The sequence below is a fragment of the Nanorana parkeri genome, unplaced genomic scaffold (genome assembly GCF_000935625.1).
Source record: "Nanorana parkeri isolate BGI_ZX_2015 unplaced genomic scaffold, ASM93562v1 scaffold1693, whole genome shotgun sequence".
In the NCBI taxonomy this organism is placed as follows: Eukaryota; Metazoa; Chordata; class Amphibia; order Anura; family Dicroglossidae; genus Nanorana; species Nanorana parkeri.
The window spans coordinates 230,933-254,071 of record NW_017307961.1 but is presented as its reverse complement, the minus strand read 5'-3'; the positions used below and the strand labels follow the sequence as shown (position 1 = coordinate 254,071).

Below are 23,139 nucleotides of genomic sequence, written 5' to 3'. Positions count from 1 at the left end.
TGCTGACACTGTCCTTCCTTCTGGAGGTTGGCTAGTGTGTGTGTGTGTGTGTGTGTGTGTGTGTGTGTGTGTGTGTGTTGTAAAGTAGCCACCGCTCCATGCTCATGACCAAGATGGACTACAATCTCATGTTTAGTTATCTCATTTGTATTGAGATTGTAGTCCATCACAGGAGGGAGCTTGGAGCAGTGACTACTATATAACACACACAGGTAGTGATAAAATAGTCGGGTGTATAAATATGTAAATACCCAAATATATATATTTATGTGCGTTGTGAAAATTGGATCTTCAGAAAATATCCAGGCAACCTCAGTTCTTTTCCAGAGAGTAGCGTTTAATTGGATCGAAGTAACAGATGAACAGAAACAGTCCGACAGAATAAGAATAAAATATCTAGACCTTAGATGACAAAGGTTCCATAAGGACCCACTCCACCCAGCATATATTTCCAATCTATATATGTGCCTCCCTTCATGACTCATCTTTTCCCAGCCACTTTAGACTCTGAATTCATATAGAGTTTAGTGCCATTCACTAACACGGAAAGGGTTTCTGATTGGCTGGTCTAATTACCCCTTTGATGTTAGTTAACTAAACAGGTTTTGACAAAATTCCCTACAGCTGTTCCATTGTGTACAATCAACAAAACAGGATGGTCAACTGGTCAATAAACTTACACAATAAAAACCTAGTTAGCATAGGTGTGTTACATAACTTCAGCCAAAAGAATTCCCTGCAATACATGAGAATACACCCTAAATATATAATAGTTAAGGGACTTGAATGCATTTGGAAGGTTTAACGCCTGAGTTTATGTCACTTTAACACATGTATATGCTTACTTATTAGTTATTTTCATCTTGTAGACAGAAATGTGTCATTATATAAGAGACTTTGTATACAATCTTATAAGAAAAGTATGTGAGGTATGCAAAAGGATAATGCATCGCAACTTACTTGGCGGTACTGGTACTGCTGACTGGAGCGCATCATGTGCATATACATATCATACACAAACATGGCCATCTCTGGCATGTTCTTAATAACCTGGGCTGGGTAATGTGGCATCTCACCATTCTGCAAAGTAGAACACACAGTGTTAGCCTGGCCTTCTTACAACAGTCAGATCTCTGGCATTGTACTGCATATCTATCTACTTATGAAATGTGTCTGTTTGCTGATCCAGCAGCTTTAATGGAAGAAAAAAACAACTCAAAGAAATGCAAGCTTAGTATATCACTGGCTTAAAAAATATTTTCCTTGTTGTCACTATTTTTCTACCATCACTGGAGAAACCAATTCAGCAGAAGTCTGGACATTACATTAAAATACTGCCTAATACACAATATAAAAACTATGAAATGAGACAATGAGGGGAATTTATCAAAACTGGAGTAGACAGAATCTGAAGCGGTTGTGCATTGCAATCGGCTTCTCTTTTTTATTTTAAAAGCCTATCTGAACCTGATTGGTTACTATGGGCAACTGCTCCCGATTCCTCTGCTCCAGTTTTGATAAATGTCCCCAATTGTATTTAACTAGTTGTGAACCCTGAGCAGGCTACATACTGCCCAAAAAACTTTATCGAACACACACATCCCTGTTATCGCCAATGGGCTGTCAAAACAACAGCCGGAAATTGCCGAGAGATGCGGCTGCAGCTACTGATTTCAAAAATGTAACTTTGAAACACTCTTCAGAAATACAACGTAACATTATGTTTACTTTGTATTTACTGTTTCACTCATTTTTAAATAACATTTGTTTTCATTTAGCCCCACAGAAACACGTAGTTACCCCTAATCAGCACAAATAACTCCAAATAAACTCTTCCCCTCGTGCTATTATTATTAAAGTTTTATTTAATTTTTTATTCATACTGTCCAATAATTTTTTTTTAGTGTCACAATAAATCCATGTAGATCAAACTCATCTTGCCATGAGGTTCCTCAATCAAGAACTTTAGCCAAAAATGCCCTATGCATATTCATTGACTGGAAACACTGAAAGAGATAAGACGGGTTGCTTCCAGCAAGCCATCAAAGTGAGATGTGCCGGATTTGGCGCATCAGCACTGTACCAGGCACCACATACCAGCTACTGTGTAATAGTGTGAATGGGCCCTTTAGGTCTTATTTGTAGTGTCTGGGCTTGTTCACACCACGTCTGTTGAGCTGAGTTTTTCTGCACACCACCGCACGTGTTCACAACATACATGTGCGGAGGTGTGTCGAAAAATGTAGCTCAATGGACATGGTGTTAAATCACACTATGTCCACAGAGTTGCATTTGAATATATAAAATATAGAAGTGACTTACCATCCTCTGTGTCGGGAAAGATTCACCAGGTAAAATGTGCAGTCGCAGTGGACGAGCAGTAAGCTGACTGAATGCAGGGGTCAATTCAAAGCAGTTCTGGAAGAGGGAGACTCGAGCAAATATGTACAGTCCGAGCCGGGCTCTGGACATTGCTACCACTAACCGTCTGACATCCCTAGAAGAATGAAGAGACAGCGCAAGTTACAGATTGTTCTCAGAGAAATATTAGGATTTTTGCACTCACTGTAAAATCCTTTTCTTGAAATCCAGTGTGGGACACAAGAGGACTTAAACCTTTGGGTTATTCTGACGACTACAGGAAAATTGGGACACTGGCAAACAAATAAAAAATGTAGGCCAGTCCAGGATAACCTCTTCTACTACCAGTATGCCTCCATTTTGTAGCAAGAGCATGATCATAAAGAGAGAGGAGGAACCTGTGTCCCAGAAAGAAATAAAAAAAAAAAGAATTTCATGGCGAGTAAATAAAAAAAATTGGTAAATGGGGCTTTTAGGGCACCAGGTGACAGAGCCAAGAGATTACAACGTGCTTAATAACAAAAAATCTTTATTATGTACAAAAGTTTAAAAACCATAAAAATGATATATGCATGCTAACATCATCCTAGTAACAAAATACCTCCAATGAAACCACTCCAACCTATCATGATTGAGCCATAGTGATCATATAAGACATAATTGAACAATTCATAAGAATATGTAATTCAAACAAAACAAAACACCCCCTTCAGAGGATGGTAATAGATTAGTAAAATATTGTCAGTGCCACCGACAACTACTCCAATGTAACATGATAAGACGCAATGAATAACAGATTACATGATCAGTATGATCAATAAGGAAGGTTCTCAAAATCATATATGTCCAAACAGCCTCTTCTGAAGATGGTAGAGGAGCAGTTGGTACTCTTAACGCCTTTCACACTCACATCGCTTCCTCGAGCACGAAGGTAGCTCGTGTGTATCCAACCGGATCAACCCAGAGCACCAGGACTATCAGATAAGGACCAAACCCCAAGATGGTAGGAGTAGTAACAGGATGGAAGTCCTTTTACAGCGAAAAAAGAGATATCCCTGTTTGATACTGCTGGTAACTCCTATAATGGAGGTATCCCCCAAGGCCAATGGTCTATAATCTGTGTTTATTCCCAAAGCCACCGGGAATGTCCACCATGCCGCCCTGCACAGTGTTTTTTTTTTTTTATAGGTATTACAATCAGTCAGATAAGGAAAGACATGGCTGGATCCAACTTGGGAATAGAACATTTCTGAACAAAATTCACAAAATGCATATAAAGCCAGTGGGAGTTTAGGGAGCCGAAACAACCCATCGGGGTGCTTCCAACCTCCAAGGAAAAATAGTTGGAAAAGCTGGTGCAAAATGAAAGTCTTTGTGGCCTTAGGAGTTTTAAGAATCCAAGACCAGCACTGGTAGAAGCAAGAGGCTAATCCTGTAGTTTCAGAGTGGTGCAGATCAATCGGAGCACATTAACTGGCAGCCTGGGTGTGCACAGTGATTGCTGCTATGCTAGCTCTGCTGAGTAACTTCATGGTGAAGAGTGGGTGGGCAATAGCACAAAAGTAGGTAAATGATGGTGTTGCGCTGAGCAGTGACAAGCCAGCATCAGCAACTGACGTTGGTTTTAGAGCCTGGTGGCAGGCCACTGCTGCAGGGAGCATATGTGAAATGGCAGATACTAGTACAGGAACACGGGGGTAATAAGTAAATAGGCAGTTTAACTGTAATAGTAGTGGAGAAGTTACCAGAGGTTGCAAGAGCAAAGGGGAATGACTAAGCAGAGTTGGATCATGGAGACTGAGTCAAGTGCTAGAAGGTGTTCATTGTCATTGGAAGTCTTAGGGAATGTGAGATCAGCAGACAACGGTCACTGCTGGAGGCCGTATCCTCAAGTGGCAAAATGGAAGACTTAACTTCAAGATTATATAAGATGGGATAGGATTTATAGATCAATTGGTCCATTTAGTGCAATTTAATAGAAATAGTTTCTTAATTCAAACAGTCACAATGTTGAACAGTCTTATCGTTAGGTTTATGGCCAGGTCCCTTAAGAGTGCTTATAACGTTTTAGTTAAGCACAATCTCAGTTTCCCCAGGACTGCTGGCACACCATGGCACGGGCGGTAAAGGATTGATCACAACAGTTCCAGCCTGTGACACACAGTAAATGCTCCCAGACTGACTTCATATAAACAGACTGGAGCAAATAATATACACAGTGCCGTGGCTGGGATCTGGAATATTACAAAGCTCTGCTAAACAATTATGTTTCAACACTTCAAAATCACTCAGTACCGTACTCGCGTCACACCACAGGCAGCTTAAATGTCAATACAATGGCTGCACTATTAAACAGTACTAGCCATCTGTTCCACCCATACAATTGTATCTGTTAAAACTACTACTCTAAGCATAGTTGTTATGCTGGGAAATGCAGTCCAACAAAATATATAAAACTGGTTTGCATTGTGCTGTGATATGTGGCAATGCCAACCATCCTTGTAATCTGACATGCAATGAAAACTATGCATAGAAAGCAGGCATTACCATGCGGCAGCCACTCTATGACTGCAACAAACATAATTCAGGGACCTTTGCAAGTGTCTGTTTTATACCAGCAATAAAAGCTGTGTGGCTGGAAAGAGGGAAGCAAGGAATGGATTGCCTTTCTCGTCTATTTTACATTTGTTGCCGCAGACCTCTTACCTCAGGTGACCCACAGCTTTGGTTCTGACAAGTGACAGGATGATATAGTCATTCTGTTGTCCCTGGAACCGATCCACAGTTGTGACCTGCAAATATCAACATCTAGTTTTTAGAGGGCAAAGCTCTAACCTGATGCAGAGAATTACAGTCACAGCAAGTAATGTAGACAAAAGCTGTTTTTTTTTTTAACTTGGAAAAAAGAAAGAAAGAAAAAAGTGCGGATTTACAGTTTACCTTACTCGGCTGTCCTATAACATGGTTGTGGCCGCAGCGCTGGTTGATGATGTCACGGATCAGGTGCTTCTGTCCATTGTATGTGGTTAGGATGCTGATCCGATTGGCAGGATATCCAAGCAGACGCATATACATAAACAGAGCTACCGCATACTCTGCTTCAGCCAGATTCTACAGTTTATAGAACAATGAAAAAAATGGAAAATGCAATTGAAGACATTTACAAAGCCTGGATAGGAATGCATTCTGTGCTGTAATATAGATTACTGCTATGCAAACACAAGATATCAGTTGTGCCTTTGTTGCAATGCATCACTATAACTTTACTAAAAAGACACAGTTAGTGCATTCATGCTTCAGAATATAGCCATGACATTACCTGGTAGAAGTATGGGTTGGGTTCAGATTCTCCGACTCCATTAAAATCTTCTACATTTATAAGCTGGAAGTCATAGAGCAAGCCAGAGTTGGCAGCTCTAAACTCTGGTAGCAACTGCACATGAGGTAGATTCCCTAGACTCTTATAGCGCCAATTATACAGATTGCACAAGCTGGATAAAAAAAGAGAAAAAAAAAAGGTGATATACACCTGCATACATGAGATTATAAAAGCAGAAGCAAGTGTGTGCCACCATCACCTTACCTGGCTCTGGCTCTTCCTTGGGCATCAAGGTCAACAGTTGGCACTCCCAGTCGCACAAATCTAGTGAAGAGTGACTGCTCCATGTTGGAGTATTTCTGAAAGGCCATATTCTTGATGACAGGTGGCAGCTGGTGATGGTCTCCAATCATGATCCAACGTTTCAACCGGCTGAAGCCATCCTCTGGATTCTGAGCATTGAAATATATGCAGGAATTGGCCAAATGATTGTTATAAGTTAAACAAGCGCATTGTTCTTACTGTTTAAGTATTAAGTATATTAAGTATCTAAGAAGTATCTAAGAAGATTTGGTATAAATGAGTTAAACAAATACCAATATCAAATATATAAAATGACTGCAAGTGCTTGCCCTGATCCTGCTCTGTGACACCATAGGCAATAAAAAGGTTAACCTCGGGAAACCTATTGCAATATATTTAGTAGTGTGGAGTAGAATCTCTCCGGAGAACTATTATTATTTTCATGGGAGTTGAAGAGCAGAGGTCAGAGCACCGTACTGTACCTGCAGTAGGAGGGGGATGAAGGTCTCGATTTCAAGAATCTGAGCAGCTTCTTCCATCAGGATATTATCGTACTGCAGAGAAAAGACAGGAACCAAGCGTCAGCAAGAATAGGAAGGCAACTTCAAGGTGACCGTCTGCAGACGATGTACAAAACCGTCTGGAGCTGCAAAAAATCTGGGCCAACAACAAAATAAAAAAGTTGTCTTGTTGTTAATACGATCAGCTGTGCCAGAAATGTCTAAATGAGGCAATTTTAGGACACTCGGTACGGAATATTGTGACTGAAAATCCGCATGCATAAGACATTTTCTATGGCTGACATAATAACACTTTGTAAAAATACCTTAAACCCTAGCTCTACTAGGTCATGGCGTTTCAGAGCTGCATGGGTGCAAGTCATGGCGATGATCTTGGCTTCCTTCACAAGAAGGTATTTTGACCGATCCAGTCCACTACGCAACAACTCGAAGGCTCGGAATTCCTGCAAAAGGGAAGGTGTGCGGCTTTTTAACGACATGTACTGGCTCTCTCAGGTACACCTGTGCTTATTTACAATGTGCTAATGTTTCAGAGTAAGTGAGATGTGTGCACATATCTTCACAAGTGCCCTATCAGCCCCAAAACATATGACTGCACTCGCTGAACGTGGCATTATGGCTTAACCTATTACCAATGATCCCTCAAGGTGAAGGGCAGTTGTGCCAAAATTAAGGCATGGGAGGAAAAAGGGGTCAGGCCAGAGGTCACAGTTTGGATCCAATGTCACCATTGGTATGACTGAGTGGGAGGGATATGCAGACAACTATTGTATATGCCTGCTCTACACTGGTATTGACACCACAGCATATTCAAAATACACAAGAATCAGGCTGCTGTGACAGCACGGGTCTATTCTTGTGGCACACTTTTACATGAAAGGAAAAAGAACACTTGAGTACTGAACATTATTAAATGTAATCCTAAATATCCAGAGCCACATAACCCCTTTATTCTGGCTCTGCCTCTAGATAGGCAGAGCCAGCTGTCACTCACGCAGCTGGGTGGATCTAGACAGCATTGCCGGGATCCATTCCGGCATCTCAGTATACCGCAAGCTGTAGCTCGCGTTATACTGAGCTTTGGGTGACGGGAGGACGCTAGTTTGTGTCCTCCCGTTACCCTTAGGAGAACTATGGGGAAAAGCCCTAACCCCATAGTTCTCCATTAAACAGAGATAAACACCTTAATCTGACGTGCATTCCATCATTAGAGTACAGACCTATTCCTGCCATTTCCCCCTGTTTATAATGCACAAGTACTATGTGTGCATCTACAGAAGTGACTGCACACATACATATGCATTGTATACTTACCATGAACATCCTCGTACTAACAGACATTGTCCCAGCAAACACGACAATTGTCAGCTAGTGATCACCGTTAAATGACAGTGATCATCTGACAATGCAGAGTTTCAAATCTTATAAACATGTTTCTCTTTTGCACAAGACCACAAGTTGGCCAAGAAAAAAATAACTCATCAGTTTTAAGCAGCACTTACCTCGAGCTGAGTAAATATCTTCCTAATGTGCCGGAAACATCCTTCTGCAATTTCCATGTCTTCCTCATAGGTTTGGCCTTTGAATATAGGTTGAGGAGCATTGGAGAAGTACTGCTGGAACGGGAATAGCTTGGCAATATCACTCACGTCAGGAGTTTGAGCAGGTTTGGCTTTTACTTTGCTCAGGTAGGCCTCCCACCGTGACATTATCTGCAAAGACAAATCAAGAGTAATGCCATTGTGAAATCTCACATTAACCAGATGTAGATGGTTCATTAACCATCTATAAATTCCTTAGTAGCAATAGAGCTTCATTAACAGGTCTATTTGTTATTTTTCATTAATAGTCATTGAAATCTTGTCTGTGATCCTGAAATCCCAACATGAAGTACAAGCTCGCCCTCTTTGACTCTGAATCATTCCCCCACTTGGGAACGGTTATATAGGTGCAGGGAGGTCTGGGAGGGGACACAAGGCATTATATTAGGTATATTACTTACGATATTACTTTAGGTAATGTACCTGATATGGTATAACAGTCAACAAAAGCAATGAACCCCAGGAATCATCCCTTCAGTCTTTTCTCAGTCCTTAAAAATAGTTTCTGAGCCAGGATGTCTTCACTTCTGAGCATGAGGGGGAAGAGTATAAGAAGGAAGAACCTGTGCTCTCTCTTTCTCTGTATATACCAGACAGGGTTCAGAAAACCTCGGAAGCACTGTTTTTTTTAAGCGAAGGGAATTACAGGTTAAATAATTGCACTTACAGGATTATTCACAAAAGGGTGAAGAGTTGGGAGAAGGCAGAAGAAGTGAGTTGAATTGGAGATTTTTTCCAGTTCAGCTATGTTGTCCTAGACTCGTGTTCACTTCTCCTGCCTTCTCCAAACTTTCCACCCTTTAGTGAATAGACCTGTTAATGTGCCACATTTTGTGCTTTATTTTAGTATAGACTGGGAACTGTCAGCATGGCTACAAGAATGAGACAGGTGACTCACCTGGTACAAAAAGAAATGGCCGGCAGTCTCACAGGTATAGGACACATCTCCAGGGACTCCCAGGCTCTCCTGCAGACGCCCCACTTCCTTCAGCAGCTCCAGGCGCCGTGCTAACACATAATTTACTCTTCCATACCTGGCAACATGGATACATTGTTACTAACACCCCCTATAGTGACTGACCACAGGGAAAAAAGTTACAGCATGAGCAGAAAGTGTATGCTTTACAACATCTGACTAGGCCAAATACCAGGAAGGAGAACACGTGCACACAGACTAAACTGCAGTGACAAATTGACACTAGACACAAGTAAAAAAGACACCAAATATGTATAAGCATTGTCCCTTAAAGTGTATGTATAGAAAAAGCAATGTATTTAAATGTTGAATATAGTAGGTGAGGATTTGAATTCCTGTTAAGCGTTTATTGCCGTGTGTGTTCCCACCAGAAAGAGTTACCATCTCCATCTGTCTTGGTGACCATTATCACCAAGCCAGAAAAGTGATGAGAAATCCAAAAGATTACAGTTGTTATGAGAACAACAGGTGAGAGGAAATCTTCCAATGAGGACACCTGTTATTGGGAGGTATTCCCTCTATGTGTAGAGATTTCCTCTCTCCTTTCCTTATTTCTGGGACAGGAAGTGAATCTCCTCAAGCAGACATAAACCGCAAAAAAGCCCTAAAACAGTTTTTAACGCTTCTCTATCCAAAAATAGACTCTATACCCCCCACAAAAAAAAAAAACCAAAAAAACACTTTAAGATATTACATAGACAACTGCCATGGTGTGAAATAATGTTTATCTTGCCCACAGAAAATACGGGTTTCTGATGCTACATACAAACTAGAGAGTTTGTTAAACAGCATGAAGAGAAATATTCCCTAAAGCAGTGTAAAGAACAAGTGCATGCACTGCCAATCAGATTCAAGTATTGTGTAGTCAGATCAGTGTGCAATGGTGATTGGTGGACTGTTTTCCTAACTGAATAGCCTGATGACATACAGACGTTCCTCGGTTACTGACTTACCTGCTTTGCGACCACTCGTACTTACGACAAACCGCCGAGCGACCTCCGACCTCGCGTGTCAGCATCAGTGCGACGTGTCGGAAGTGACGTCCTCCGATCTTCACTGCGGGTCCCGGTAAGTATTTTCATTGCCCAATGTACAGTACACTGTTCGGTACTGTACATCTGCAACGCTATACAGTACTGTACTAATGCAGAACAATACTGTATAGAGTTCCTCACTTAACGACCAATTCGTTTAACGACCTGGTCCTAGGAACGGAACTCTGTCGTTAAGTGAGGAATACCTGTATAAGATACACCAACACAGTAAGAAATGTTTCTGGCAATGGTGCGATTAGATGCATTTAAAATGGTTTTCTGAATACATGTCTATGCGTCTAATGATTTCCAATGGATCTATTCACACTTTGCGCTTAGATGTTTTATCTGCAGTCAGTTTAGAAAAAATAGAAGTCAAGTGCGTCCAGGAATCGATTTGAACTTGAACTGGTTGGACTTGATGGACTAATGTCTTTATTCAACCTCAAATACTATGTAACTATGTAACTTTTAAATTAACCAAAACACATGTAAATGCAATACGCATTTATTTGCTGAAATTTCATTGGCCATTGAATTTAATTCAATGGACGTTTCAATGGACAAAGGACAGACGCACTATTTTAACCACTTGAAGACCGGGGTGTTAAACCCCCTTCCTGGCCAGGCCATTTTTCAGTATTCAGAGCTGCGGTACTTTGACATTTATTCCGTCATGCAACGCTGTACTGAACTTAATTTAGATCATTTTTTGGGGGACAGATAGAGCTTTCTTTAGGTGGTATTTAATCACCACTGGGATTTTAATTTTTTACTATACAACAAAAAAAGTACCCACATTTTTTTTGTACCTACATTATGTTAGGAAACATTATTACCCATGTTTTTGGTAAAAGAAAATAAAAGAGGGGGCTGTCCACGAAATTACAAAAAAACTGCAATACCCAAAATTGGCCATAGGCGACGCTTTAAAAGCTTTTACTGCTCATTAGTTTAGTGTTATCAGTGATTAATGGCCATAAAATTATTGCTCACACTCCGACATTGGCAGTGATATGCAATGTGTGTGGTGTAATTGTTGTTTTCGCACGTAGGTGTGTTGCGATATATCTTAGTGGACTTTTTCAGACACACATAGATTTGCAATAGAGACGGAGGTTTTGTTTGTTTGTTGATAGAAACTTGGTTCATACAATGGATGGGGCCAATACAATACAGGCCAAACTGGTTTTACACAATGGTGTAGCTTGTCCTGTATTGATTTGTATCACAATGGGATGGTGATCGTAAATAGTCACGCCTAGCCTGGTCAAGATTCAAATACAAATCTTGACTACTGATGGCAATTTATGGTACAACGCTGCCACCTAGAGGTGGGTACGTGAAATGCATTGTATTGCATTTTCCTAAAGGTGAAAGGGGCATAGCTTCCAAAGTTTTAGGCCAGTTTTCTCTCAATAAAAAGCCAGTAGCAGTTCACCAGCACAGCACTTCACCAGACCAGGGCTTCACAGGAGGGGGACAGTACGAGGGCGCTTCACAAGACGAGAGGACTTGCTTCAAGACCAGGACATACAAAGGATACTGCAATGAGAAGCCATTCTTCCTAGGCCAAGTCCTGCTCATCACGGAATTTATTGGAGCCTGCAGCCTAAGCTAAGTAAATTCTCAGTGTTTCCCCTCCTAGAAATCATACATGTACTAGAAGATAGTGTAGTGGGTGCATGTGAATGTTTGTAGCAGCCTGTCTTGTTGATGTATTTGTTTGCTTTTCCTGTAACTAAGTTTGTACACGCAGCATTTTCTCCAAGTAAAGTACTTTTAATGCTACTGGGTCAGTTTCCTTGAAGTTTACTGCAAGAACAGACAACAAATAGAAATTAAAGTTTTGCCAAGCTTTACAGCTGGGCTCATCCATGAGATAAGCTTGACGTCTCTGGGATTTGTAGTCCAGAGCATTACAGTAGGTGAACCCGGGGTGTATTTACATTGGTATGTACGTGTATGTGGGGGCGTTGGACTTGAAACAAAATTTTGGTGTCTTTTACTTTTTTTTTATTTGTTATTTATTATTTTTTTACACTTAACTTCATTGCTATCACATAGGGATAACAAGCCCCCTTTGTGATAGCAAATGTACAATGACAGGTCCTCTTCATGGAGACATCAGGGGTCTCTAAGACCCCCAATATCATCTAGGGACCCCCAAAGATGATGAAGCAGAGATCTGCTTCACCAGCTTCTTCTCTGGCTAAAGCAGCCAGATAAATGACAGCTAGTGATGTAATACACATGATTTCTGCATTCAGAGATCGGATGAGAGATCAGCAAGTGGAAGAATGTTGATCTCTTCTCCTTTCTGGTCCTGGTCCTGAACCCACATGGGGACAGCGGAGCCCAGGATAACTGGCAGCGGTGGTGGAAAAGGGGAGGCGAGGCAGCGGAGGAGGCACACAGTCTTTGGCACCATACAAGCAATCAGGCGGCTGTAGATCTGCCTGAACGCTTGTATGGAACACCCGGAGTGGGTTGTTTAAAACTTTCAGTGTATTCTGCTCGGGCGCACACGAGCAGAAAAAAAAATGGAGATACATCAACCCAGAGATAGGAGCTTGCTGTCTGTCCGTCCGTTTATTTACAACATCTAGAAGAATAAACAAAGCATCTAGCCTGACCATCTAGCAAGCAGATCTCTGCATAAAAACTCAAGTGGCAATGCGTGAAGCAAGCCTTAAGGTGCCCATACACTTTACAACCCTAGCAAGACTTTTGTCTTGCGAGGGTTGTAAAGTACTTTAAAAAAACTTACGATCTGCCCATCTTGGACAGGCAGATCGTACTTGCGATCATTGCAAGCCCGCCCCCCTGAGGATTTTCGGCTGGTTTTCGAACATGCTCCTTAGACATCTCCCACGATTATCGTGCGATAATCGCATAGTGTATGGGCACCTTTAGTCTCTTTGAGCCCTCTTGCACACCAGATTTACACTGGACTTGTATTTTAACTGCAAACGAATAAGACTAGCAGGCGAGTTATGGCAAGGCATAGCACACCTAATGCAGATAATGTCACCCAGGAATGTCCTATGAAGCATCTCTGACCTTGTGCTTTGGTGTCTTTATTTGGTCACAAACTTCTCTCTGGCTTTATTCAGTGAGACAGTAATCTGAGTTTTCATATGCCACTGAGACCAGTCTCTGCATACGGACTTTACAGGGATATAAAGTGCAAGGATATGCAGCAATACCCAGCAAGCAATCGAAAGTCACCTTTTCGGTGTCTGAATAATATACAGTATCTCACAGAAGTGAGTACACCCTTCACAATTTTGTAAATATTTTATTAAATCATTTCATGTGACGACACAGAAGAAATGACACTTTGCTACAATGTAAAGTAGTGAGTGTACAGCTTGTATATCAGTGTACATTTGCTGTCCCCTCAAAATAACTCAACACACAGCCATTAATGTCTAAACCGCTGGCAACAAAAGTGAGTACACCCCTAAGTGAAAATGTCCAAATTGGGCCCAATTAGCCATTTTCCCTCCCCGGTGTCATGTGACTCGTTAGTGTTACAAGGTCTCAGGTGTGAATGGGGAGCAGGTGTGTTAAATTTGGTGTTATCGCTCTCACTCTCTCATACTGGTCACCCGAAGTTCAACATGGCACCTCGTGGCAAAGAACTCTCAGAGGATCTGAAAAAAAGAATTGTTACTCTACATAAAGATGGCCTAGGCTATAAGAAGATTGCCAAGACCCTGAAACTGAGCTGCAGCACGGTGGCCAAGGCCATACAGAGGTTTAACAGGACAGGTTCCACTCAGACCAAAGAAGTTGAGTGCACATGCTCAGCGTCATATCCAGAGGTTGTCTTTGGGAAATACACGTATGAGTGCTGCCAGCATTGCTGCAGAGGTTGAAGGGGTGGGGGGTCCATACGCCGCACATTGCATCAAATTGGTCTGCATGGCTGTCGTCTCAGAAGGAAGCCTCTTCTAAAGATGATGCACAAGAAAGCCTGCAAACAGTTTGCTGAAGACAAGCAGACTAAGGACATGGAATACTGGAACCAGGTCCTGTGGTCTGATGAGACCAAGATAAACTTATTTGGTTCAGACGGTGTCAAGCGTGTGTGGCAGCAACCAGGTGGAGTACAAAGACAAGTGTGTCTTGCCTACAGTCAAGCGTGGTGGTGGTGGGAGTGTCATGGTCTGGGGTTGCATGAGTGCTGCCGGCACTGGGGAGCTACAGTTCATTGAGGGAACCATGAATGCCAACATGTACTGTGACATACTGAAGCAGAGTATGATCCCCTCCCTTCGGAGACTGGGCCGCAGGGCAGTATTCCAACATGATAACGACTCCAAAAACACCTCCAAGACGACCACTGCCTTGCTAAAGAAACTGATGTTAAAGGTGATGGACTAGCCAAGCATGTCTCCAGACCTAAACCCTATTGAGCATCTGAGGAGCATCCTCAAACGGAAGGTGGAGGAGCGCAAGGTCTCTAACATCCACTAGCTCCGTGATGTCGTCATTGAATGGAAGAGGACTCCAGTGGCAACCTGTGAAGATCTGGTGAACTCCATGCCCAAGAGGGTTAAGGCAGTGCTGGAAAATAATGGTGGCCACACAAAATATCGACACTTTGGGCCCAAATTGGAAATTTTCACTTAGGGGTGTACTCACTTTTGTTGCCAGTGGTTTAGACATTAATGGCTGTGTGTTGAGTTATTTTGAGGGGACAGCAAATGTACACTGATATACAACCTGTACACGCACTACTTTACATTGTAGCAAAGTGTCATTTCTTCTGTGTCGTCACATGAAATGATATCATAAGATATTTACAAAAATGTGAGGGGTGTACTCACTGTACATTGCAAGAGATGGCTTCTAGCTAGCGCCTGAGGGGAATGGCACTTAAAAACATTTCACATAGTCAGTGTATACAACTGTTTTCAATTGTATTATTGGGCTATGTAAAACAATGTTTACCCATCAGTATCATTTACACCGGAATTTGTTAAGATGCTGTTTTGAAAGAATTTACAAGCAGTGCAGAATCTATAATCTTCTGGAGTTAATAAAATAATTATTAAGGACGTTGGAAGTTAGAAGGTTAACCAGGGATCCAAGTTGTAGCTCACCTGCTAAAATCCTTCTCAGTCTCCAGCGCCTCCTCACCATGGCCCAGACGCAGGAGGTGCCTCTCGTCAATATCTAGAGCCATAATCTTCTCAAACAGCTGGTTGAGGGCCTGTAGATTAATAGGGACAGGAGGAGAAGGGTATTTAGAAACTGCTGGTTGATGTTCTAGGAAAAAAGGGGGGTTGGCGGCTACAGACTGAAAACAGCAAGCGGACAATGCAGCAAGACACAACAGACCGCACTTTGCAGCACTTCAAAAACATGAATACGTTACCCATACACGAGAGCCGGAGCAGAAGTAGTAACTTCCGTGGAGTTCTGTTGATTAGCAGACTAACCATAAAGATTTAGAGCTCATTTAGACCTTTGCAGGTAAAGCCATGTGTGTCTGTATTTTCCATGTATTGGGATGCATCAGAACACATTTTTATGCAGTTGTAAATATTTTTCTGTAGTTTCTAGCAGGAAGGATACTCTCTGGGGGGGATTTATCATAACTGGAGCAGACAGAATCTGAAGCAGTTGTCCATGGCAATCAATCAGCTTCTCTCTTTAGTTTGTTCAGTTAAGATTTGCAAATGAAAGTGAGATGACGATTGGTTCCCATGCACAGCTGCTCCAGATTTCCTCCGCTCCAAGTTGGATAAATTCCCTTCTTTGTATTTTGTGATCCGCTGCATACATTTAAATTCATGGAGAGTGGGTTTTACATGCACTTCCAAATATCTCCAATGGAAAGACATTTTTTTTCTGCTTGGAGGAAAAACAAAAAAAAAAACGCACAGGATAAAATGTGGTGATAAGAAAGAGTCATTGACTAGGATAGCCCGGATCGCCTCATGTATTTTACAGCACAAAACACAACTATGACACCGCTCTTGTTCCCCTTGTGCACATACACAAAGACAGAGAGGAAAGCTTGTTTGTTTCTAGAACATGGGAATAAAGGGAAATCAGCTGAAAAATTCGACCCAATTGTGGTCCTGACCTGCTGAAACTGCAGTGATAATATGATGTGGTCTTGTTGTTTGTAGCTTCTTTATCAGGCAGGATTCAAGCAATAACCATGTGTCTGGGCACATTCCTCTACCTTCCCCCTGACTGTCCTCTCTTGAGGCAAGTAATTGATTGGCTGCCATGGATTTTTCTACCTATTCAATACTGTTTATTCACCTTGTAAAGGTTAACTGATCTGATTGTGCAGGTTTATCTGAATATCTTTTTGCATGCCCACCCTCTCTCTAGTATCTGCTCCCCTCCATATGAAATGCTAGTATCCTGGTTCTCAGGCTCATGCAGTGGCTTTAATATTTGAACCTGGAACAAGCGTGCAGACTAGGCAAGTCAGAACTCCTGAACTACATAATTGTTCTGGGTCAGTGACTCCTAAAACCAGAGATTAGCATGAAAGGCAGTGATTTCAGGAGAGGTCAGCAATAGCAGCTTCCATATTTCTCTCTAGATAGCAGTCATTTAAAATGAAACTGGTACTAAGAGAAATGTGTATTCTGCCATTACAGACCTCCTTAGCACCTTCCAAGTTATTGATCCAAAACCAGTAAAGCAGCAAGTAATATCAATGGAAGTTACAGCTTCCCGATCCAAGAAAGCACCAAACAAGTGTGACAGCCAACCAAAGAGCATTTCAGAAACAGAGGTCAGTTATACCAAACTGCATCTTTGTTATAAAATGAACATGTCAAAACCCGGACAACTGAATCTGCACACGGTTATCCTCCGTAAAGCCACATATCAGTCTTCCCTGAACCTACCATTGGTCCTTTGGGGCCATCAAGAAAATAAGTTAGTGGAATCACAGGAGATAACAACCCTTTATAATAGAGTATGGACGGGTGAGAACCTCTGTATGTCCCTGCTGCCGAGATTCACCCGGTTCTCCATGAAAGGGAATACAAAGTAAGGGAGTCACAGACAGTCAAATAATATTGTCTTCTGACTACACTCAATACATTGCAATGCCTTTCTATGCATCTCAGAATTAAGTCCCCCTGAAATTATCATACTTTTCTATCACAGAGTGGCCATGATATACACCCTCAGCAGGCGTAGGAGGTAGAAGGCTGGCTGACAAAGCCATTTTCTTGCTCCTACACCGAGTTGCAGAGCACCCACTTGTCTGCAAGTGTACTTAAAGGAGGATTATGGGGAGAGTCAAATACACTCCCCCCCATAATTAGAGACGACGGGCGACACTGAAGCTTTCACATGTCGGCTCTATAGATTGAGAACTGAGCGATCATATACCGCCGATTGCTTAGTTCCGATCATCTCCCTGCAAAGAGCGGTGACCGTCACTCATGGCTCCCCGTGGGAATTCACCCCCCCCCCACACACACACCACCAAATAACCCGCTATATGCTGAGTTTTGGGTCACAGGAGGACATTAGTATGGGTCATAGTTCTCTTTTAATGCAAACTTTTCTATCTCCTCTTCTGCTAAACCCAATCTGAGAGGTGGCTGCCCTCACACTATATGGAGTCAGACAATGTTGTGTGTGACAATGGCATTAACCTTGTGTCTGTTCTTGGCCTGGTAAAAAAAAAAATAACTATCCATGCATTTTTCAGGCACATGTCCGCAACCTGGTGGTGCAGCGGTTCTTCATGAAGTACCCGGACTTCTAGAAGGTCCTTTGTCAGGCCAGAAGGGTGCGTGCCCCACTTTAGGTGGTCATACTCAGCCATGACTTGCCTGACAGAAATACAGTGCCAACATTAGCTGCCTGCCAACTGCCTCATCTGATGAAACTCACTTTGGGCATTATTTGAAAGGTGCAGCAGATTGCCATCATCACCTGTGCATTAATGGTATGAGGACAGGCTCTGGGGAGCTGGGTTTTTTTTTTTTTTACTGTGTCAATGGGCCTGTCATTCAGGGTGCAAGCAGCAAAATGGCACCTTTTGATTTGGTGAGCCCTAGCGAAGCGAGGATTAATGATACAAAGCCCTTTCATGTGTTTACTGGAGAGCACACTTTCCGGCCTTATAGACCAGGCAACAGAGGCACAGCAGCAGGAGGAGGACTTGCTACTTTTCTGGGCCAGCAGAAGTCTTTGCCTACTACTGTCTGCACCCATTAGGCAGAGGCAACAGGTGGTTGAAAAGGAATATGGGTGGGTAGTATGGTTGAGGTGCTGATGGCAAGGAGGTAATGGGGCAGTCTTCAAGGGGGATGTTTCACCCCTCCCAAACCCTGTGTGCTACATATGGGTGGAGTGAGAGTATTAAGGGCAGTGTTTTCCTTAGCAAACACCAAGGATTTGAGGTCTTCGGAGACCACCATTGGGGGGGCCACCCTTTTAGATGCCCGGTACAAGGGCCGATCTCCTGCCACCATCCCAGAGGGAGCCCAAAATGCAGCACTTTTAAGAGATGCCTTGTAGCAACCTCTTTGCTGCATTTCCTGATGGTGCCAGGATCTTCTCTAATGACCAATATACCTGCAAAACGCTGATTCCTGAAAGGACAAGCAGCAGTGACAGTGGCCATCTCAGCACTGTTTTCAGAGTTTTTAAAACACCACAGTGGCCAGGCCCAAGCTGCAGGCAGCAATCAGACAGTGCTTGATGTTTGCAGGCTACAGCGTGTCCAGGGCTAACACAGATACTCTCAGAAGTGAGGACCCCATCAAATATTGGGTGTCCAGGATGAACCACTGACAGGAGCTTGCACAGTACGCACCGAAGCTTCTGGTTTGCACTACTGAAGGTGCAGCAAACTTTTTTGTTACAGAGAGGCAAATCTGCCTACCCCTCACAGTGTTGATTGGCTCAATTGCATTAAAATGAACCAGCCCCAGACTACAAAACCTCTGCTGCTCATCCTACAGACTAAAATTTCCGGTGTCATCGAGGCCATCAAAAAAACTAAACAAAATTCATTCCTGCCACAATGACCAGCTCATGTTACCTCTTCTGGCCTATTCCAGTGCTACAGGAAGTGACGCACAATCTTTCCATAGCTTGACCTCGGCTGCAAAATGTTTAATGTCTGTTGCCTGATAAATTCAGCATTGAACTGTAGCGTTTGCAATCTATTCTGGTATTCCAGCACTGTGAAGATGCCATACAATGTTTCCACAGCATGACCTCAGCTGCAAAGTTTCTCATGTTTGTTGCAGGTTAAACTCTGTGTTACACCTCAGCGTTACATACTGTCCAGCCACTATAAAATATTTGTTGTCTTGCTTTATTTACTGCCTACTCAAGTGCCCGGGTACTTTCCTGTCACAATTTTCTACCAAACCCATACCTGATATCTATATTTTGAATATTTGGGGAATAACTGGGGATGCCGGGATAGGGGTCACGTTTGACTGTGGTTTTTAAGTGTTGTGTGCACTATTAAGACAATGCAGTGTGGAACTGCGACAAAAAAAGAATCTCACAAACTATACTATTATATTCCTATAGCTTCTAGATCTGCTGTGGCCGCTAGTTCCATCAGTCAATTCAGGCCTATTACCATTTGATATAAATCAGGTGTTGCAGCCAAAACTACCTAAAAAGCCTGGAAATAAATCAGACATAACAATTATGGTGGTGGCAGCCGCGACATGTAAACAAACTAGATTAGATAGATTTCAATGGGATTCACAGAAAAATGTGGGTTTACTACACTTCAAAGCAGAAACTCTCTCTGCGAAGGCAGATTTGTCCATCATTAGTCACTATGTGATTTTGGCTGTCTGCACAAAGTGGCAATATCTATTTCAAGCATATCTGTACCATAAAAGAAGCCTGTCATGAGAAATATGTAGACCTGGAACAAGTAGAGGTCTGCTTTAACCCTTTTGCTGTGGGGCCGTACAAGTCTTTACATTTCTAAAGCAGACTGGTTGACAGACCCCTAAGTGTACTTAATCAGTTGCACTAATATCATGCAATATAAAAAAGTGCAATATTTTATTCTACAGGGTCTCTGTTTTCAGGAAATACATCATTCTAGGGGATTTTAAAGAAACCTTCAGGCCTAAAATGCGCATTTTAACGCGTGCAAAAAAGTCTCTGGCAGCAAAGGGTTACATTTGACCATACCAAATGCAGTACAGCAATAACGGAATAGATGCCGAAAGAATATACAGCCCAGCTCCATTTACACAAGGTAAATATGAACCAGAATCAGACCATTACAACACACATCTTTCCTTCAGTGTGGAATGAAATGGTAATTCAGAGGCTGCATATTTAATCTGAACCCGCAGTAACCAAAACTGCTGCATAGCAATAATAAAGCTGGTTGTGGACAGTAAGAATTAGGCTAGTGATGTGTACGGGAACAGCTAGCAATGGGAGGCGAACTATTTATCCCTCTTATGGGCAGAATAGAACATATGGGACATTAGCAGAGAGGTGGGGGCTGGAACCTGAGATCACAGGGGGTAAAAACAAATATTACACTAAGACAGAGAGCTAGACATACCATGGAAAGCCATGATCTAAACACACAGTGCAGTATCCAGACAGCACACCAGGATCAAATGACTGGAAAGCTTCCACAGGCAATGCTGCTCACACTTAGAAGAAACTTTACTCCTATGAATGACTGCACAATTCTGTACAACAACCCCGACCTAGAACAGCGCTGTTTTCTTTATTGGAGTGTGTAGCAGAAGTCACTGCTGGGTCCCCTGACATTATGTGCCCAGGATTGGTATGCCTTCCTCCCTCAGGAGATATTGCATTATTATACATTGTAAGTGATAATCAGACAGGGCAGAAACAAGCCTCCAATCAATCATATTGGGCAGTAGCACCGATATCTCCAAGTGTGTAGATTACCGACCTTTCCCCAGAGTAATGAACACATAGGTTCAAGTCTGGAAACTCTGGTGGCTTTACTAATTTAGCATAGGTAGATCTCTCTTCCCCTGATTAAACCAATGACAGATAGCCCAAGCACAATAAATGGATGGTACTCTGGCAAGTGGATTCTTTCCTGTTGCAGTCGAAGCCTTACCTGGTTGGAATGGGTGACTATAAGAGTCCTCTGCTCTGGAAAATTGTGGTAGAGATTGTTTGCAGCTCTCGTCTGATCCCCACTGGAGGCAACCAGACAGCAGTTGTACAGACAGAGAGGGGCACGAGTGCCTGTGGCTGGTGCGGAAGTTGACACACTGGAGATGATGGTGCTGACGATTGGGTGCCAGAGGTAGCTGGCGGCTGCTAGCAGATCAGGCAGCACTGGTGTACGGAGCAGGAGCAAAGTCGGGAACAGGCCAGGTCGGTAACATGCGGGCAGCGTGGTACCAAATCAGGAGGCAAAGCGATGTCGGGAGTACTGGCGCTGCGGCACTGTCAGCTTCCTGGCGGGCTCGGCACATGGAGCTGCGAACACGCCCGAGCCCATCACTATTCCTGATATCATTTCTCTAAGGTGGATTAGAGCATGAGAGCCGACACACTTGGCTTGATTGCTTTATTCCATGCAGTGTAGAACTATCTGTTAGTTATCAGGACATACTGACACCAGCTTAAACACCTAATATGCTTCACACCAATACAGAATATTGACTGGTTTTCAAATGTGCCATGATCTCCATCTTGCTGGATGCTTCTATACAACAACTGTGTACCATTTCCCAACGTAAGGTACATTTGCTATGCAAATTTCCTGCGTTAGTACAATATTAATTCTCCATGGATGTGTGTGTTACTTTGCTATCTCTTGTATGAACGCTGGCCGTAGATGTATACATAAGCAGCACAGAATATGGCATATAGCACAGTGTATGTGGTAAACTGCTATATTACACCTCCCTCTACGGGGGACGATGTGTAACTGCATCCTGTCAGACACTTTATTTTGCTGGGGCAGGAAGCAGAGATGTGGATTTTACGCATATGCACCTGTGTTTACAGTCACAGTGAAAAGAAACAGACTCAGCAGATGGATGTAATAGCTCCGTGTGAAACACAACAGAGCGCGGCAGCACCATACAGCTACTGAACTTATATCACCAGTCACTTCCGCCTTCATATAGTAATGATGTACAGATGTAAACAGAAGAAAGTGAACACTGTCTCTGGAAAGTCCTCATCACAAGATTGTGTGAAAGACAAATCATATAAATGAACATACCCAAGTCCATGCTCAACCCCCTTCTACTGCGTCTATATAATGTCCTTACACACATTGCAGTTCTCTCACTTCATGAACTGTCCATTAGAAAAGTGACCATAGAGTAAATTCCACCTCAGTCTGAAGCTTCTAGATGTGTGTAGATGTGTGCATCATACAGATGAATCCTTTGGACTGCATATACAATTTTGTCGCTTTTTCAAGAGCAAGTGTCATTTACATTCCAGTCCATGAAGTTGGTTTCTCTAGGCTTACTGATGTCCTAAATACATGTGCTTAAGTTTGTTATTGAGACTTGTACATGACAGTCAGTGCACTCTGTACATATTTATGTTAGTATGTTCATACACTCTATCTCATTAGTTATTAGGTGATTTTTCCTACCATGGTCAGGCCAGGCTGCATTCCCGCACGAATAGCTTCGGTTTGTGTTGCAGTAAACTGAATAGTGTTTCTAGAAACAATACAGATGACAGTTTTGTTTGAAATGGTCACACAGGCGTGAAGTCATAAAGGCTTATTTGGATGCAGTATATACAAAGTAGTATTAGTAGATGACACTTTAAATAGTTAAATATTTTTTATAATTGTGCATTCTTAAGCTAAGTTCAATCATAAGAACTCATCTGTCTGCAGTATAATAGCTGATGTGTTCTCTTCTTTACATAAATAATGGAGGTAGAATTCCCACACAATTTGGTCTGAGCTCACTCTATAGGCTTGTCAGCAAGTGGTCTTATGACTCTCTAAACAGGTTAGGAGTAATGATGTGCAGTGGCTTGTTGCAAACCTTGTTAACCCGAGTTC

The 23,139-nt window shown here is 42.4% G+C and overlaps 1 protein-coding gene across 1 annotated transcript in view; it reads right to left on the bottom strand.

The window, feature by feature from the left end:
* The window catches only part of AQR (aquarius intron-binding spliceosomal factor), a 96,938-nt gene that overhangs the window by 5,037 nt on the left and 68,762 nt on the right, over positions 1 to 23,139 (bottom strand). Inside the window, exons 22-35 of the mRNA XM_018571182.1 lie at positions 22,717 to 22,786; positions 22,007 to 22,100; positions 21,211 to 21,434; positions 15,230 to 15,339; positions 9,004 to 9,139; positions 8,007 to 8,216; positions 6,810 to 6,947; positions 6,466 to 6,537; positions 5,945 to 6,132; positions 5,681 to 5,852; positions 5,302 to 5,472; positions 5,068 to 5,153; positions 2,323 to 2,497; positions 961 to 1,080 (exon numbers count right to left, since the gene is read on the bottom strand). Coding sequence (XP_018426684.1) covers positions 961 to 1,080; positions 2,323 to 2,497; positions 5,068 to 5,153; positions 5,302 to 5,472; positions 5,681 to 5,852; positions 5,945 to 6,132; positions 6,466 to 6,537; positions 6,810 to 6,947; positions 8,007 to 8,216; positions 9,004 to 9,139; positions 15,230 to 15,339; positions 21,211 to 21,434; positions 22,007 to 22,100; positions 22,717 to 22,786 — 1,966 coding nt within the window. The remainder of the gene's footprint in view (positions 1 to 960; positions 1,081 to 2,322; positions 2,498 to 5,067; positions 5,154 to 5,301; positions 5,473 to 5,680; positions 5,853 to 5,944; positions 6,133 to 6,465; positions 6,538 to 6,809; positions 6,948 to 8,006; positions 8,217 to 9,003; positions 9,140 to 15,229; positions 15,340 to 21,210; positions 21,435 to 22,006; positions 22,101 to 22,716; positions 22,787 to 23,139) is intronic.